We start from the raw sequence: 17,226 nt of genomic DNA, 5'->3' as shown, positions 1-17,226 counted from the left end.
AAAAAAAAAAAAAAAAAAACCTAGTTGGCCAAAAACAGCTAAAATGTAGCTGAAAAAATAGCTAAACTTCAGAATACCCTATAAAGGAAAAAACTACAAAAAGCCTAAATTAGCCAAAACAGCTAGCATGTAGCTGAGATATTAGCTAAACTCCAAAATGGCTTAAAGAACTACAAAGAAAGCCTAAATTAGCCAAAATAGCCAAAATTTAACTGAAAAATTAGCTAAACCCATAAAAATGGGCATAAAAAAACGATAAAAAAGCCTATATTAGCCAAAACAGCCAAAATTTAACTGAAAAATTAGCTAAACCCATAAAAATGGACATAAAAAATGATTTAAAAAAAGCCTAAATTAGCCAAAACAGCCAAAATTTAACCAAGAAATTAACTAAACCCGTAAAAATTGACACAAAAAACGATTAAAAAAGCCTAAATTAAGCAGAACAACCAAAATTTAACTGAAATATTAGCTAAAACATAAAAATGGACACAAAGAAACGATCAAATAAAGCCTAAATTGGGCAAAATGGCTAAAATGGAGCTAAAACATTAGCTATGTTAGTAAATCTTATTAAATGGCAAAATAGTCCAAAAAGCTAGAATAATCCAATGTTTCATATACTTTAGATTATGTTTTAGAACAATCTATAATTTTTAGGAGAGAAAATTGTGTTTTTTTTTTGGCATTTAGACAGAAAAATATTTTTTTCCAATTTACAAATAATCATCATTTTATCTTTAAATGTAAAAAGGGCGAAATAAAAACTCATATTTTTGACTCTTTATGTTTCATTTGCAAACTTTCAGCTAAAATAAAACACATGAAGCACAATATAAAATCCTTCTTTTGTGATGATTGACATAAAAAATAAAGATAAAACAAAACACTTAAAGAAAAGTTTTGAAAATATGTTGTATGTTTGAGTATTCATGTAAAATAATAGATTAAAAAACTCATCAAAGGCGCTTTCTCTTTAGTCTTTGTGAATAACTTAAAGAAATGCACAAAGAGAAGGAGGAGGAACTGGAAGGGTGTTCACCTACAAGCAAAAAAGAAACTTTAGTAATTGCCATAACATAAATAATAAGAGGCTATATATGCAGGGAAGTGTTTGAAGAGTCGGCCCTGATCAAGATAAGATTGGAGACAGTATCGGGAGACAGAGGAAGGGTTTTTTTGTGTGTCTGCAGCAGCTGAGAGGAAACTTCAGTGACAGTAAAGTGAGGCAGACGCAGAGCTGAACCCTGCAGAAACAAGCAGCCTAAATGGGGCTTAAGGTGTGACGAGGATAAGCGGGAGTCAGATGCAGACGTGGGGCTATGAAAGTGGAATTTACAGAAAAGTGGCTTTTCTGACACAGCCACTGGTAGATCTTGTTGTACTTATTTGTGCTTAATTAAAATCTAAATCTATAGAACAAAAATAATCTAATTTTCCTGAGAATTTAGAGCAAAAATCTGACTATTCTGCTACTTTAGCTGCAGTCATTTCATGCCATTAAAAGTAAAATAAAGGTAAAAGTGAGTACATAACCAGCGTTTTTTTTAGTTGGGCCAAGTGCACAAATTAAAGCTTCATTTTAATGCTAATAACAGGCTCATCACATTCTGTAAGAAATGTTTGCAGCAACAAACTGTGGAGCGCAGCCTGTTAAATTCATTATAACGTAAACGTTTCTGCACAATGCCGATGCTTTTCTGCTGGGTGTAATTATTAACAACTGTGGCAAATGAATATCAGGCTTTAAAAGATTAGCAGAACAGAGGTAAGACCTGATGGTGCTGCTGGAGAACACATTTGGCGCTTCTTCCAGAACCATACCTGCTGATGCTGCTGATGCTGAGGGAAGATGTCCGTGATTGATGCTTGACTTAATCCAGAGCTCTTTGCGCCTTTCCGGGAGGGTGGCGGTCTCTTTGTGCCTCCGTGTCCCATGTGAAGCAAACCAAAGCCGGGAGTGTGAGGGTCATAGCTATTCGGCAGGGGTACCAGATCTCTCCCACCGGCACATCTGCATGTGAAATCGCCATTTCACCCCTCCACACTCCCTAATTGTTGCTAAAATTATTTGTGAAATTGCCTTCCACCAGGAGTGTTTTCCACGGCAATTGTCACCCAATTTTATATGCACGGTGGGCCCACAGAGTTAACACATGCTGCTCCTCTCCCTCTGCCATATGGGCCCTTTCTCTTTTGCCTTTTAATAGTGACACGTCAGTTTTTTTAAACAATTACCTTCAAGCAATTACTTGAACAAGTCAACCTGTTGTCACCAATATCGGGTCGATCCAAATGTTGCAGGGTAATTGCCACAAAAAGCTGTGAGAGCGACTTGCTGCGCGCATTATCCTAATTGAAAGGTTAACAAGCTGAAGGCATCTTAAAGTGTAACCCTGGCCTGCGTAAAGGAGCGGTTTTGGTGCCGTTTTACGCACAGCGGGCCCCGGAAAAAAACTCGTGTTTTGATGGAAAGATTTTATTAATTTGGAAAGACTCCATAGGAAATAAATGAAAATGTGTGCACAATTATTTTTATTGCTTTTATTATGTATTTTATTTACTTTCCTTTTAGGTTTTATGCGCATTTTTCACTTTTGGAAAAAAAAACAAGAGGAAAAATCTATAAATACTAATATATTTCACGGATTTGATCAGACAAGAAAATGCTTTCAAACATTATTTAGATCTCCTGAAGTGCTCTTCTTGTTTGGGCTCTTGTGTGAGAAGCGGCTGTGAATTTAGAAAAAAAAAAGAAAGAAAAGCGCTCGGTGCTGATCTGATTGGTCGGCCGGCTCCTGGCTAAACCCACTCTCCTTCATCCATAAAAGAAAGGGCAGGGAGCCTATGGGAGCGCGCGGCTGTCTCCTCCTACGACATGCACGAAAGTTGGCCACTTAAACTACTTCCAGCAAGCCACCAGACATTCTACTGAACCCAAACTAGAACGAGGGGGAAGAGAAAACACCAGCGCGCTCCATTTAGGTGCCACTCCTCCATTTCCAAACCTAATTTGTTGCAACATTTTTCTTTATTTTTGTGGCACATTCATCACGTCAGGGGAGAGGATCAGTTTTATTCCCCCCCCCGGTGGAAGGAGAGCTTGTCAAGATCACCCGCCTGGGATTAGGATTTGACAGCAGCGGCGCGTCTTGTTGAGCGTTTTGAATACATTCCCTTTTTTATTTTTATTTTTTCATTTTTCCTATTTCACTTTGTTGGGTTTGTTTGTCGTTTCTTCTCTGGGGGCTGGGGGGGTTTGGACTTGCAGAGCTGAAGGCTCGATCAGTGTCCAGTTGGGTGTTTTTGCCTGAGTAGCTACAGGATGGCTACTCTGCCCGGAACTGTGCCTCGGATGGTGCGCCCTGCGCCAGGCCAGAATTACCCCAGAACCGGTTTTCCCCTAGAAGGTAAGAAAGGGAACAACATGGGATTCTTTTTTTTATTTATTTATTTTTTTGGACTTGTGCTCGGTGGTTGTTCGCTGTGTGGGCCCTCAGATGTGGCACATGCTGGAAAATAAACAAAAATAATAATGTTGGAACAAAAGCGCAATCATTGCGCATTTAATTTCAGCTCAGGTTCTGGTCAAAACACATTTATTTATGACAATATTTTTAAAATAATTATTATTTTATTGAATTCATAAACTTTTAAAATAATTATCTCCCAAATGTATCAAAAATGCCTCCACATCTTTTAGTTTTTCTCTTTAATTCCCAAATATTTGCATACATTATTTTAAAACAAATGCATTTTTAAAATTTAAATATATTTTTACACTTCAATCATTAAACCCCCCAGACGCATATGGGCGGGAAAACAAAGACCATTTTGTATTTGCATGCATTTGTGGAAACACTTTTCCCCCCAACACCCACTTCGTGCTCAAGTGCGTAAAAACCCACGCAGCTCGCGAGTTCCTCGAGCCCCGGGATTTGCTCAAGTGTCCTGCTGCTGGAAATGGCAATAACACACACAGCAAAAAGATGGCTCAAAGGATCACATCAATATTTGTACAGCATGACTACGAATAATCAAGGTGGGGAGAGTTGGCCACTTTAGGGTCTCTTGAATGTGAAATTGCTTCCTCAAGTGGCCTTGGACGCATCCTGTCACGCAGACTGCGGCTGCGTCTGTTTGGCACCACGCTCCCTTTGGAAATGTGCAATATGATAATGAGCGTAAATGCAAAAAATATCAACAAAAACATAAATAATGTAACTTGTTTTTTGAAGCTGTTGTTGTTTGTTGTGGCGCAGTGTCTACCCCTCTGGGCCAGGGTAGAGTGAATCAGCTTGGAGGAGTGTTCATCAACGGGAGGCCGCTGCCAAATCACATCCGACACAAGATAGTGGAGATGGCCCACCACGGAATCCGACCCTGCGTCATCTCGCGGCAACTGCGAGTTTCTCACGGCTGCGTGTCCAAGATCCTGTGCCGGTACCAGGAGACCGGATCCATCCGTCCCGGAGCCATCGGGGGCAGTAAACCCAGGGTGAGTGGCGGTCCGCCGCCCCCAAAAAACTGGGTCGCAGCAGCAGCAGCAGCTGGATGATGGACGTCTGATATTTATTTTTTATTTCAACAAATCTTAATTTGTCATTTAAATAAAAGCGTGCCAAACTTAAAAATAAATATTTTTTTTTACCTTCAATTACAATATTATAAAAAAACGAAATGTTTTAGGTTTTTAAAGCTAAAAAATAAAATGAATAAACTTGAAATATAGAATTTCAAAACATATTTTGTGTACAATTTAATAAAATGCATTTACACATTTATTAAATGTGAAATGTCAAAAAAATATTAAATGATGCTTTATAAATAAAAAAAATCTCATTTATTTTTTTTTACATTTTATCTTCCATAAATGAGTAAAATAAATAAAATAAAAGCCACAAAGTGGAACTAAAATGCTTTTTGTGTGTGTGTGTGTGTGTTTTTTGTTTGCTTTTTTTTTTTTTTTTTGCTTTGATTTGATTTCAAACCTAAAGCAGGTGGCAACTCCTGATGTGGAGAAGCGGATCGAAGAGTACAAGAGAGAAAACCCTGGCATGTTCAGCTGGGAGATCCGGGATAAGCTGCTGAAGGACGGTGTGTGCGACAGAAGCACAGTTCCTTCAGGTGAGGCTTCATCTGGTAAGCTGCACTTTTTTTTATTTTTACTCACTACCAGCGAACACTGCAGCATCACTGACTTCAACATGTTCACTTACTGATAATAAACCCCATCAGTAAGCAGACCCACATGCTGTTTGACCTAAAAAAACCGAAATCTCCTGTTGAAATGTGGCTTCAGTGCTCTTTAGTTACATGTTTCTATGTCATTTATCATTTTGGTTTTAAGCTTCATGTCAAACTTTTTCCTGTTCTGTATCCTTCTAAAATGTCTGATAGGATTATTATGGTTCTTTTATGGGTTTTAGGGCTAATCACCCATTTACCTTTTTGTTGCCATTAGTGAGCTCCATCAGCCGCGTTTTGAGGGCCCGATTTGGCAAAAAAGATGACGAGGATGACTGTGATAAGAAGGATGAAGATGGAGAAAAGAAAACAAAGCATAGCATCGATGGCATCCTCGGTGATAAATGTAAGTTAACTCAAAATGTCTTAAAATTTCGACTTTCATTATCATGATCAAAATGTTTGCCTAAAATCATCTTGGAGGAGGGGAGGGAGTGGGAGGAGGGGGAGGAAAAACTGCTGCTGCTGCTAAACAATTCCTTCCTGCTCTGATCCTCCGAGCCAGGCACTTGTTCGTTCACGCAATTATTTATGAGAGTCTTGGCAGAAGGTATTTAACTGCAGAAAATTAATTTGTGTGGCGAATTCCTCCTCATTCATTTCCTCAGTCATTTAAACGACCTCTAAATGACAGCTGACAGTTGACCCATTTTGCAAACGGTGTCAGTTCACTGACATTTCACCACTTGTCAGTTAAAGTGGAAATCAATCTTGAAATTATTATTATAATTTATAACATTTTTACAACTGTTTTTTTACCATTAAAATGCTCACTGAACAACAAAATAATCATATATTTTTCAGATAAATTAACAAAAATATAAATATTTTTGATGGATTTTTTACGTTTCTCGGTTTTTACGCACAAGCTTTACAAACCACGCAACTCTTTTTTCCACGAATGGATTCCAGAAATTTCTTCTCTCCAACCCCCCGCTCCACAAATAATACAAAAAAATAGTTTCAAACTTGAATCTGAACTTCAGGAGCGAAACCTCCTCCTCTGTTGACGCTTTTCTGAAGTGATGAGTCCGCGGCACAAAAGCGAATCCTGGAAAGCAGGGCGGGCGAAAAGAGGAGACTATAGGCCTTTCCATTCTCATGGAAAAAAAGGAGAAAAAAGTTTGGACAAAGGGCAGGAGCAGACATAAAGGGGGATGAATTATTCAGTACGCCCCGCTGCTAGATAGTTTTGTAATTTTATATAATGGCCTTTTGGAGAAGAATCGGTTGATAGCGTGAAAACGGTCCTCTTTTCTGTCACACCACGCATTAATGTTCGGAGAGAAGGAGAAGAAAAAAAATGTCACCATTTTGTTGCAAATATCTTCTGTGTTCCAGCAGAATGGTTGTAAGCCCCGCTGGCTGAAAATGACCGACATCTTGCGCCGGAGCGCGTCTTTACGCACAACCATAAGGCGCACGCTTGGCGGATAATGTGATAGTTGGACGTGTAAAGGGTCGAATTATCACTAAATCATCAGCTCACCGCAGACCCGCGCGCTGCATGCATGGCGCAGTGTCTGCATGTGCGCGCGGGTTTCTTGCCTGCTTGTGTTTTAAATTAGGATTGATTTACGTAAAAGCGACGCGCGGCGCGCGTAATGTAGTTTAGACGACGAGCATCCGGATGGCGTTTAATAATGTTAATACTTATTAGAGTAAGCGCTTGGAACGGCGCTCGCCTGAATAGGTGGCTGTGTTCGTGCCGGGTGTAATAGCTTGCAGGCATGGTAAGAAATGTATTTATCCCCAATCAGCCCCTCACTCTGTGAGTTTGAAGCACAGTCCTTATGTGGAGAGGGGTTTTAAAGCAGATTAAATAGAGCCTTTTATTTCTTTTCACTTTCATCTCAGAGCGGAGCTCACAGTGTCTCGCCCTGGGCAAAATAAAAAAAAATCGTGCGTATTTTTTGCTTTTATCCAGATTTTAAGACTTTATTTGTTTGTTTATTAGGTTGGTGTTACATCACAGGTTTACCTTCTCTGAGGTTATTTTTTTAATCTACGTTTTTATTTTTACGCTTTTATAAAAAAAAATGACATTTATTAGATTTTGGGAAAAATGTTCCACTTTTTTACTTTAAAGATTCACGTGCAGAAAATCCTTCGCAAAAATCGGAGGAGGATGAAACACTGCTCGGGCGCATTGTTTGGCGCCTGCGTGGCCTCCGACGGAATCAGCTGTAAATGCGCGCGCGTTTGCCACATCGACGCGTCCTGCTACCGGTCACATGAAGTGGAGACACCACACTCCAACAAACCGCAGCATTATCCCTGCTCCCCCCTAATTACTGATGACACGTGGGGTCACTTTAAAGATCGGGGGGTGGGGGGTGGGACTGGGCATTCATGAGGAGGCATCAACTTTTTCTTTTTCATTTTTACATTTTTGTGTATAAATTATGAAAAAATGTACTATTTCATTTGGTTCAATTACGCACCAGATGCGTAATTGGAATGGTTTTCCTCATAAAACAAAACCAAAAAAAGATGCTTCTGGACTTTGAATCTGCGCTCCTGCAGCGCATTTTCACTCCACAAACACACATGCGCGCAGGGATGTACTCCGCGCGCGCGCACATCCAGTCTCTAAGTGTATGGTAATATAATGTAGCTATATTTCGGGTCTAAAGCCGCGCTGAATGAGAAGGACAGGGGGAATGAAGCGGGAGACCACTTCAAACAAATCCATCTGGAACAGTGTGTGAGAGAGATTCAGTGAAAGTATGGGGAAGTTATTTAGCTATTAATAACGTTTTTTCCTCAGGCATTGAGAGTGACTCCATCTGCACTTTCTCGCAGCTATTTGGCTGGGTGGAAATTGAGGGAGACCCAAATGTTGGGCAGAGATAACATACCCATCATAGCCCAGACCCTGCGCTGTGCATCACTGCATTAAACTCGGATTAACCTCCCCTGTCCCCGCAGCCACTCAAGCCACATTTCACTGGAATTTACATTGGTAGGCCCGCATATTTCTTATGGAGAGGACAGGAGTTGAAAGACGCAACCATTATTATTATTATTATTATTATTATTATTATTATTATTATTATTATTATTATTATTATTATTATTATATGTTTTATTTAAATTATAATGGAAAAATTACCAATTTTGAACAACAATTACCAAAAAAGAATAAAATAAATGGACTTAAGTTTATTTCTTAAACACATTTTTGGATTATTCACGTTGGGATATATTTCTAGTTTTTTGTTTAATTTTTGATTTCCTTTTTAACTCAATTTATGCATATTTCCCAAGTTTCTAATATTTCCTGAGCTAAACTAACCCAGAAAAACGTCTGATTTAGGGTTAAAAATGACCCAACTCGGGTTATTTTAATAGAGTTTTTAACAATCCTTATAATATTGATATTTTATTTGTATTTGTTTATGGATTACAAACTAATCAGAATCCTCAATTTTTATTCTGACGGTGGCTTCTCATTCTCTAAAATGCATGTGCTGTGATATTGTTATGCTGGCATGATGTTTTGAATTATTACGCCTTTAACCGATTAATTATTTTAATTATTATTATTATTTTTTTAACAGTACCGTCACTCTTTTTCTGCTCTCTAATAACAAGAAATAAAACAATTTATTGGAGGGTTTAACCATTATTTAAAAAAAGAAAACATATAAAAAATAATAATAAATTGAAAAATATGTTATTTTTTAGCTTGGTTTCAGTGTAAGCCAGCAGGTTGCTTAGCAACTATATTTTCCCATGTTATGGTTACTTCACATAAAAAAAGAAAAAATAAGATGTAGCCTGTTGCTAACCATAAAAAAGCTTTAATTAGGCCTTATTAAAGGATTTTATTTTTAATTCGTGTTGTATTTTTGTTAGCAGACTATTTACACGACTTGATGACAGCAGCGACTTGCGGTGTAACAAATCGGCCTTTTGGTAACTTGAGGTAACTCGAGCGAACCGTGCAACACAATAACAAGAAACTCAGTGTTATGAGTAATGAGCATCATTTCTGAGGAGGACAGTTTAAGCTTGCAGACCTACAACCCGGCACGACGTTTCAGTGTCAGGAGCTTTAAGTGTCGAAAGCATTAAAGGAAAAAAAAAGTAGAGTAGGTTTAAATTCACTCTGCGCTGGCATTTGACTTTGATCACATGAGAAATATTCATGGAAGCACAAACACCAGCTCTGTCACCATTATCCCGGCTGACAGTGATACCTCTCAAGGCTGTCTATTAATTAAAGTGCCGCTTACCATGTGGGACGACTTCCTATCTGGGCACAAAAATGGTTTTTCCATCTCTTGTGGGGCTCTTGAAAAGGGGCAATCTTTCCTCTCCAGCTTCTTGTGGGAAATTTAAAAGTGTACAGAGGAAGACATGGGGATTTCTAGCTCATTTATAAAGACGAGTTTATAATCCTTTCCTGCTTAATAACTTAAAAGGATTCAATTTCTCCCCTCATTTACGGGGTTATGATCACACATTGTTAGATGCAGATAGCAACATTTCAAGGTTAACGTTTCCTGCTTGCAAATATCAGAAAATAAGCTGTAAGCCCATCGGTGGCCTTTTGTTTGGCCGGCGAATTTCCTCCTTCAGCAGCGATAGGGATGTTTTTAGATGTTGTTAGAATTAATGTGATAACAACAGCGATGCTGCTGCCGCAGACCGGCTGGATAAGATGCCACAAAGCGTTTGGAGAATGATGTGATATTTAATTATAGCATATAATTTCACCGCCGAGAATTAAATTCCGTGGGCTTATACGCAGACTCGGAGGATTGAGTGACTGGTTGGGGGTCTCGAGCCATACGAGACAAATTAAAGAGGAAGCGCTGCCCTCCAGGTATCCTGTCACAACAGTAGGGTGCTTCAGCGCGTCTCTCATTTCTGTCTGTGTTTTATTCCGCCAATTTTCACTGTGGCGCTCTGGGATGCTGTGGCGTGCCTGCAGGGCTGTGGTCCAAGAGAAGTAGAAAATCTCCATGTTTCATCTTCTTCCTCGATTTTTTTAGGCAATCACACACAACAGGTGGAGTTTTAAAACTTAAAGCCAGATCAATATATTTTTTTAAACATATATTTTATATTTGTTGCAGAATTATCCAAATAATAATAATAATTAAAATACCACTATTTATTTATATTTTTATTCAGTATTTCAGCCCGTCTGCCACCAGCCACTCTTAATTTATTCCCCCAAATTGGCAGCGTTTTGTTAACATTAATGTTTAATTGGCTGTAAGAAGATGAATGGGGCTGACAGGAATCAGCTGTCCACAGATTCCCCTGTGAGTCTGACTCGGAAATCATAACCTGCCCAGCTTTTCCCTAACTGAAACCAGCTCGTTGAACTTGTCACATCTAATTAGTGTGTTAAAACGCAGCCAGTGAATCAGTGGGAAACAGTAGGTGGTTGGTCCGGGGCAGCCAATAAGGCCTTTTTGGGTCAGATAGTAAAAGGGTGGGGGGTAACTGGGCTGAATTGAACGTTTTATTATATTTTTATCCTCATTTAAACATTCTCTGACTAGTTTTGCTTTAAATATGCAAGGTAAACCTTTATTTTTTTACTTTTAGTTAGTTTGAGGCCTTTTTTAAAAATAAAATCAAATTTTTAGACTTGTTTTATTTACTTTAAATGTCTATACTTCCCTAAAAAATAAGCAATTTTGTTTCTTTCACTTTAATCACATTTATTTTGTAAATATTTTTCATTTTAACACTTTCTGTGCAAATGTGAGAGATTTAACTATTCTTTGGAATAGCCTTTTTCCCGTCTCCTGCTGGCGACATGAATTCCCTGTGATGTTTGACAGCCTACTCTCCCTATTGTTAGACGAACGGCCACTAGAAAAGAAAGAGAGAAAGGAGAGGGAGGAGAAGAGGCCCGTCTGTTATTTTCTGTCTTGTGACTTGCTGCATAGGCCATTCAGCAAAGTTGATGAACTCCTCCGAAAAGTTTATTAAGGGGACGAAAACAATGCGGCCCAAAGCCTCCGGGTGCCTGCGCAGACAGTTTATAAACTAGCTGCTATTGTGCCTCAAAGGCAGATGCTTGAATACTTTTCAATAGGAGCCTTCAAACTGACACGATCAGGCTGGACAGCAGCAGTTTCAGAGGAGACAGGGTGCTTCTGCTGCCGCTCAGATCTCTGCTCTTTTTTGCATTAATGTACATCTGCAAAGGAAAAGGGGGAGGAGCTTGTCATGGTCACTGAGTTTTTCTGTGGCTTTGTTCTATATGTGCTTTAAAGAGAATAAAGTTTGACTTGAGATCGTCTTCTTTGAGTTTAATGTTAAGTAAAACTCGTGTGACTGTTCTTTAAAGTCCACTTCATTGAAAATCATGTTTTTTGAGTTCTTAAATGTGGCATTTTTCTTATGAAAAACAACAAAATCGTTTTGTTTTTTCCTTTTCCGAGTATTTCTCTTTTTAAATCTCTGTCAATCAAACTGTGGCAGACAGACTCTGAATTAATGATCTTCTTTATATCACAACAGCTCTGCTGCACATGCACTAAACCCTCATCTGCTCCTCTAGTGTGTCTAGTTCTGGTTCTGGAGAAGAGAAGATCGGATTGACTGCAGTCAAATGAGCCGCCGTTCACATTTCTGTGGTCAAATCAGCATCACTGGATTTTTTGTGTGAGTTTCATCCAATACTTACGGTAGCAGGACTGAGAACGCTGGAAAATCTCCACCAGACTCCACGGAGCTTCTTGATGTGACCACGGCAATGTGAACGGCGGCTCATTTGACCGCAGTTGGAAAGGATTGTAAATCAATGAAAGAGCATTTTGATGTTAGCTTTCATTATTTTACAAGAACTCTGAGAAACCAATGATTGAATGTATTGATCACAGCAACGTCAATAAACATTGGAGAATTAGCTAAAAGTCTTTGGTGAACTGGAAGGAGAAAGACTCAGGATTTTGGAGGAAGTTCTGTCCATGAAGATCTTCACTTCCTCGTCTGAGCTGACATCAGAGCTGACAACTGAGCTGACGTCAGAGCTGACATCAGAGCTGACGTCAGAGCTGACACCAGAGCTGACATCCGGATCAGAACGAAACGATATTACTGATATTGTTTGACATTTTCATGTAGCAGCGGTGAAGACTTACGCTATCGAGACACAGAACTATCATAATCAGACAGTAGGGGATTAAGGGCGGGGCTACTCAGCTCAGCTCCAAAAGCCACGCCCCCTCAGAGGAGATTTTGGTAACAGAGGCTTCAGATTAACATGAAAAATGGCTTTTAAGACATTTAGGTTGTGGGGTTTTGGTTAAAAACTTCATAATTAAACACAACTGGGAACGTCTTTTTTTTTTTTGAGGGGGGCTTTAAGTCAACATCAAAAACAAGCATTTCTGTGATTAATACTGCTTTTGTTATGGATCAACTCTGTGTGAAAAGTTGTGATAAATCCCGCTGTGCGCACTTAAGTCGATACCTTATTTTCTTCTTTTTTTCAGTAAACAATAGACTGTCACTCTTTGTCCGCCGACCCTCCTTCGGTCCCTCCCGCCTCCGCTTTCTTTCTTTCCCCTTCAGCCCTCTCCGTCTCTGGCTCTGTGCCTCTCAACATCAGAGGGAGTCCAGTGATTTGTGACCCCAGCAACCCACACTTAATCTGGCTAAAGAGGGAGAGCATCCCGTTTACAGCTTGGCGGGCCCCAAATAGACCGAGCCTGCTCTGGCAGGTGTCACCATTAGCAAACAATTGGTCCCCAGTCCCATGCCCCCGTACCCCCAGTGCGACACTGAACCTCAACTATTTGAGACTTAATGAAAGGATGCAGAAAATAGGGAGGGGAGGAGAGGAGGGAGAGATTACACTCTCAGACAGCTATTAGCAGGGATGAGGCTTTTCTAAACAAACAAAAAGAAGAAGAAGACGATCAATATTGTGTTAGAGTGGCAGAGTGGCTTTGGAGTATTTATTTTCTGCCCCATTGTTTTTCTCGACTTCTCAAACGTCTGTGGGCCGTATTGGCAATCCAATTAGGTTCTGAGAGGGTCCCTGGGAGGCCCAATTTTTCTGTCGGCCAGTTTATGCTTTCGCTGGGCAGTTCATTCACAGATTTGGTGTTGTAATGAATCCTGATTGGCGAGTATTACGTTGGATGGTGGACAATGAGCGGGCTGTCTGTATGCTGGGGTTGGGGGGGACGACACTCGGGGATGACAGAGGTCTGCTTCACCCGGTGGGATTGCAATCCCTCTACTTCATTAGACAGCAACGTCTTAGCAAAGAGACCTGAGGAAATGGGAAGAGAATGAGTTGACATGTGGACTGCTGCTCTTGTTGAGCGGCTATATGTCCTGACAAGAGGGGCTATGTTTTTTTAAAAGCTATTTATTTATCCCTCAAGACTGATTCCTTGCCGTGCCACAAGAGAAGACAAGTGTTCACTGCAGGGGGAAATTAGTTTCTAAGGTTTTAATGGGAAAACTTGTGGTTTTTGCCATTGGAACACAATTTTATTTAATTATTTTAGTTGTCTGAATAAAAAAAAAAGAAGTCTTATTATTGTGCAAATACAGTGATTTTCCTGCTCCTTTCCGGCACGTAAAAACTCAACTTTCAGCAATCTTGGTATCAAAACGCTCAGCATGTTCATAACATTACTGCTTCTATTTTTGGTATTCGTGAACTTAATAGTTTTTTAAATATTGAGCAAAATATGCCCCATAGGAAATGAATAGGAAAGTCTTCAAATTTAAAAATTTTAAGTAGATTAGTGACAAGCCTTTAAATATATTCATGTGCTATGATTTCATCTTTTAAAGCATTTAAAAAAAAAACGTTTTTAAGAGGCTAATTTGATGTTTAGCTAATATATTAGCAACATCCTAACGTTTTTGGCTAATTTGTTATCGAATTACCGGTAGGTTTTTTTAGGCAAATTTAGAGTTTACCTTCTATTTTAGCAACAGGCTAACGATTTTGGCTAATTTGTTATCGAATTAGCGGTAGGTTTTTTAGGCTAATTTAGAGTTTACCTTCTATTTTAGCAACATGCTAACGTTTTTGACTAATTTGTTATCGAATTAGCGGTAGGTTTTTTAGGCTAATTTAGAGTTTACCTTCTATTTTAGCAACATGCTAACATTTTTGACTAATTCAGTTTACTGAGGAATTTTAGGCTAGTTTGGAGTTTAGCTAATATATAAGTAAGCTAGCTTTTTTGGCTAATTTGGCAGCTACTTGGGGTTTTTTTAAGGCTAATTTGGAGTTTATCTTATATTTAAGCAATGCACTAAAAATGTTTACAAAATTTGCATGTCTTAGAGATTTTTAAGCAATTTAACTACAAAATCTAAAAAAAAAAATTGGTTGCTCATAGGTCTTTAACAGCATTTCTAGTGTTTTAGCAAATTTAGCATTTTGCAAACAGCTTTAGCATCTTCAGCGATTACTTTAAGCAAAAAGCATTCACACTAGCATTATTGCAAGCTATGTTTTCTAGTTTTTATTGGAGTTATTCTGAAAACTTTATGGAAGTTTTTGCCACTTCGTGTGTAAATAATGAACAAACCACAGCTTCTCTCTTTTTTTTTCTGGTGTCAAAATAGGTTGATAAAATTCATAATTCATTTTATATGATTTTCTCTGCTTCAAACAAAGCAAATAACATTAAAAATAGTTGAAAAATGTCAATTTAAATGTTCCTCAACTATATTTTCCAACTCCAAATATGAACAAATCAATGAATTTATTAAAAAAGTAAATTTTGACCCATTAATCCTGAGGGTGTGTAAACAATCCATCGCTAACGTTCCTGTGTTTGTTTCATAAACTGAAGGCAGAGCTTTTCTTTTTGACCTGAAGCACCTTTTCTCACTGGTGATGGGTCCTCTCCTTTCATATTACATTTATTCATAATATTTTTCTGTCCCTGTTCACGTTAAAAAAGATGACTGTATTTCAGTAAAACAGCTAAAATGATCAAATCATAATCCCTTTCTGTGAAATTGAGAAATAAACAGTCTTACCTGTAATTCAGTCAAAATGTTCATCCGATCAGAGCGAAAAAAAGAAAAAAAAAATCCAAAAGATCTTTGACCATTAAGCCGTTGAGCTAAACAATAAAAGAACATAAAAAATGCTTGTACGGAACATCAGGATATCTCCGGCTTTATTATGCCCATATTAAATTATGCGACGGATGAGCGGAATAGAGGCGCATAATTTATTGAAAGAAATGTAGTTTCCTCCAATTCGCCGTGCTAGCTAAGGTTGTCAAACTCTGACAGCTGGCACAGATCAGGACAGTGTGTTGCATTATGGCCGTCCGCTGGTTACCATGGAGTTGCATTAGAAAAGACAAAAAGCATTTCTGGCTAATTTTATTACAATACAGGAATAGCCCACATAATGTGCAACAGTAATTATGTTTAGCACAGTGCGCCCACGCTCTCCCTCAGTGATGAATGAGGAACATTGACCACGGTCTCCTAGTTTTAAAATCGCCATTAGCCTATGCTACTTAGGGCCAGAACATTTCACATTTTATGCTCTTGATGCGCCACACCACTGAAATATTCATTTGTTTTAATTGTGCAGGTTTTTTTTTATTACCACAAAGACAATAAACATGTTCCCCAAGTGTTGCAAATCAGAAGTGTGTTTTTTTTTCTGCCGCCACGCTAAAATGTGAAAGCGCTTGTCCAAACAGTGGGGTGGAGCTCCTGTTCCATTCCACAAAATAACAACTTGAAATGTTGTCCCCCCTTTTCAACTAATGGGCTTATTTCTGCATCGTCAGTCATTCTCTCCTTGGGGAATATGTAGTCTCAGTATAAAAAGCTTTTCTGCTGTGAACATTACAACCTCTTAGTATATAGGGGGACTCTCAGAAATTAATGCCAAATGCTGGAATGTGTCCCAAAAAGAGACTTTTACTTGATTCTTGAAGATATGGTGATTCATTTAATATGTTGAGATCTTTTTAAGTTTTTTTATAAGAAAAAAGGAGCTAATATAATAGTGTCTTTTCTTTTAATTCCGTATTTCTTTCACAAACTCCTCTTTTCTTCTGGAAATCTCAAACTTTTCCACAACATTTGCAGCCCGTCCCTGTCCAGAAAATTAGAAAACTTCCCTGGGGCACAAAAAAACGTCCAGTGTGCATTCCTATATGCTGCCCAGTAATCTCTCCTTGGCTTTATTGAGAGAATGATTTGTTCCTCCAGGAGTCCTCGGCTCACAGCCTTGAGACGTAGCTGTTTGATTTCCTGCGTTGGTTTTTCAGAGATTTTTGCTGGGGGACCGGAGCACAGGCTCTAGTGCCATTTGGAGGGAGACCCCCATGGGCGCTTCTTTACTTTCTTGTGCTCTCTTAATTTCATTACTTTGGTGTGACCTCAATTAGCGAAGACTTGGGTTCAGGCTGTGACATTCTGCTCACAGAAGAGAAGCCCCAGTGTGAAGTTAAGTCTAAGTGAAGAAGTGAGAGGTGCCAGAGTCAGATTTAGCATCCTCTGAAGTTTTAAAACGATCTTTTAGACATTCTGTTGTCAGGTTTTAGTGTTAAAAATAAAAAAAGTTCAAGTATTTAGTAGTTCAAAGAGATAAGATGGCTTGAGCACCAATCAGAAGTCAAACGTTTATAACGTCTCTAATATCCAACTTTTAGCCGGTTGGACGTTAAATAAAAAGAATCCCACCCTTCAAGCCCTTCACGCTTTCACACTTAGGCAGCGCAGAGGCATGGGGAGTCAATATGTCAGCGTTTATGGATGCCCTGCGGAGGTGCACAGGGCTGTCAGGCCTCCATTCATGCTCTAATGGCCCCCTGAGGAGCTCGTCTCTCTGGACTGAAAAGGGCCGGGAGGCCCAGTGGACGCCCTGTTGTTGAAGGTGAGCATGCGCTCTCATGGACGCGCTGCGCCTTCATCCATATGACAACAGCCATAAAAGAGCATCGCTCTCACTGCTACCCCCCCCTCTACCTCAAACAGAGAGAAGGGGGGTAATTG

At 39.2% G+C, this 17,226-nt stretch overlaps 1 protein-coding gene across 2 annotated transcripts in view; it reads left to right on the top strand.

Moving 5' to 3' along the window:
- The first annotated feature begins 1,830 nt into the window (after positions 1-1,830).
- The window catches only part of pax7a (paired box 7a), a 53,562-nt gene continuing 38,166 nt past the window's right edge, over positions 1,831-17,226 (top strand). The window contains exons 1-4 of one of the 2 annotated variants that reach the window (XM_024270144.2): positions 1,831-3,410; positions 4,263-4,498; positions 4,998-5,127; positions 5,465-5,593. In XM_024270144.2, coding sequence (XP_024125912.1) covers positions 3,326-3,410; positions 4,263-4,498; positions 4,998-5,127; positions 5,465-5,593 — 580 coding nt within the window. In that variant the 5' untranslated portion in view covers positions 1,831-3,325. Of the gene's footprint in view, positions 3,411-4,262; positions 4,499-4,997; positions 5,143-5,464; positions 5,594-17,226 lie in introns of both variants that reach the window. The other variant, XM_024270143.2, reaches the window with a different exon arrangement.

Source organism: Oryzias melastigma, linkage group LG5, assembly GCF_002922805.2.
Source record: "Oryzias melastigma strain HK-1 linkage group LG5, ASM292280v2, whole genome shotgun sequence".
NCBI classification, from domain to species: Eukaryota; Metazoa; Chordata; class Actinopteri; order Beloniformes; family Adrianichthyidae; genus Oryzias; species Oryzias melastigma.
Note: the sequence above shows the minus strand (reverse complement) of the source record. Positions and strands in the feature narration are given on the sequence as shown.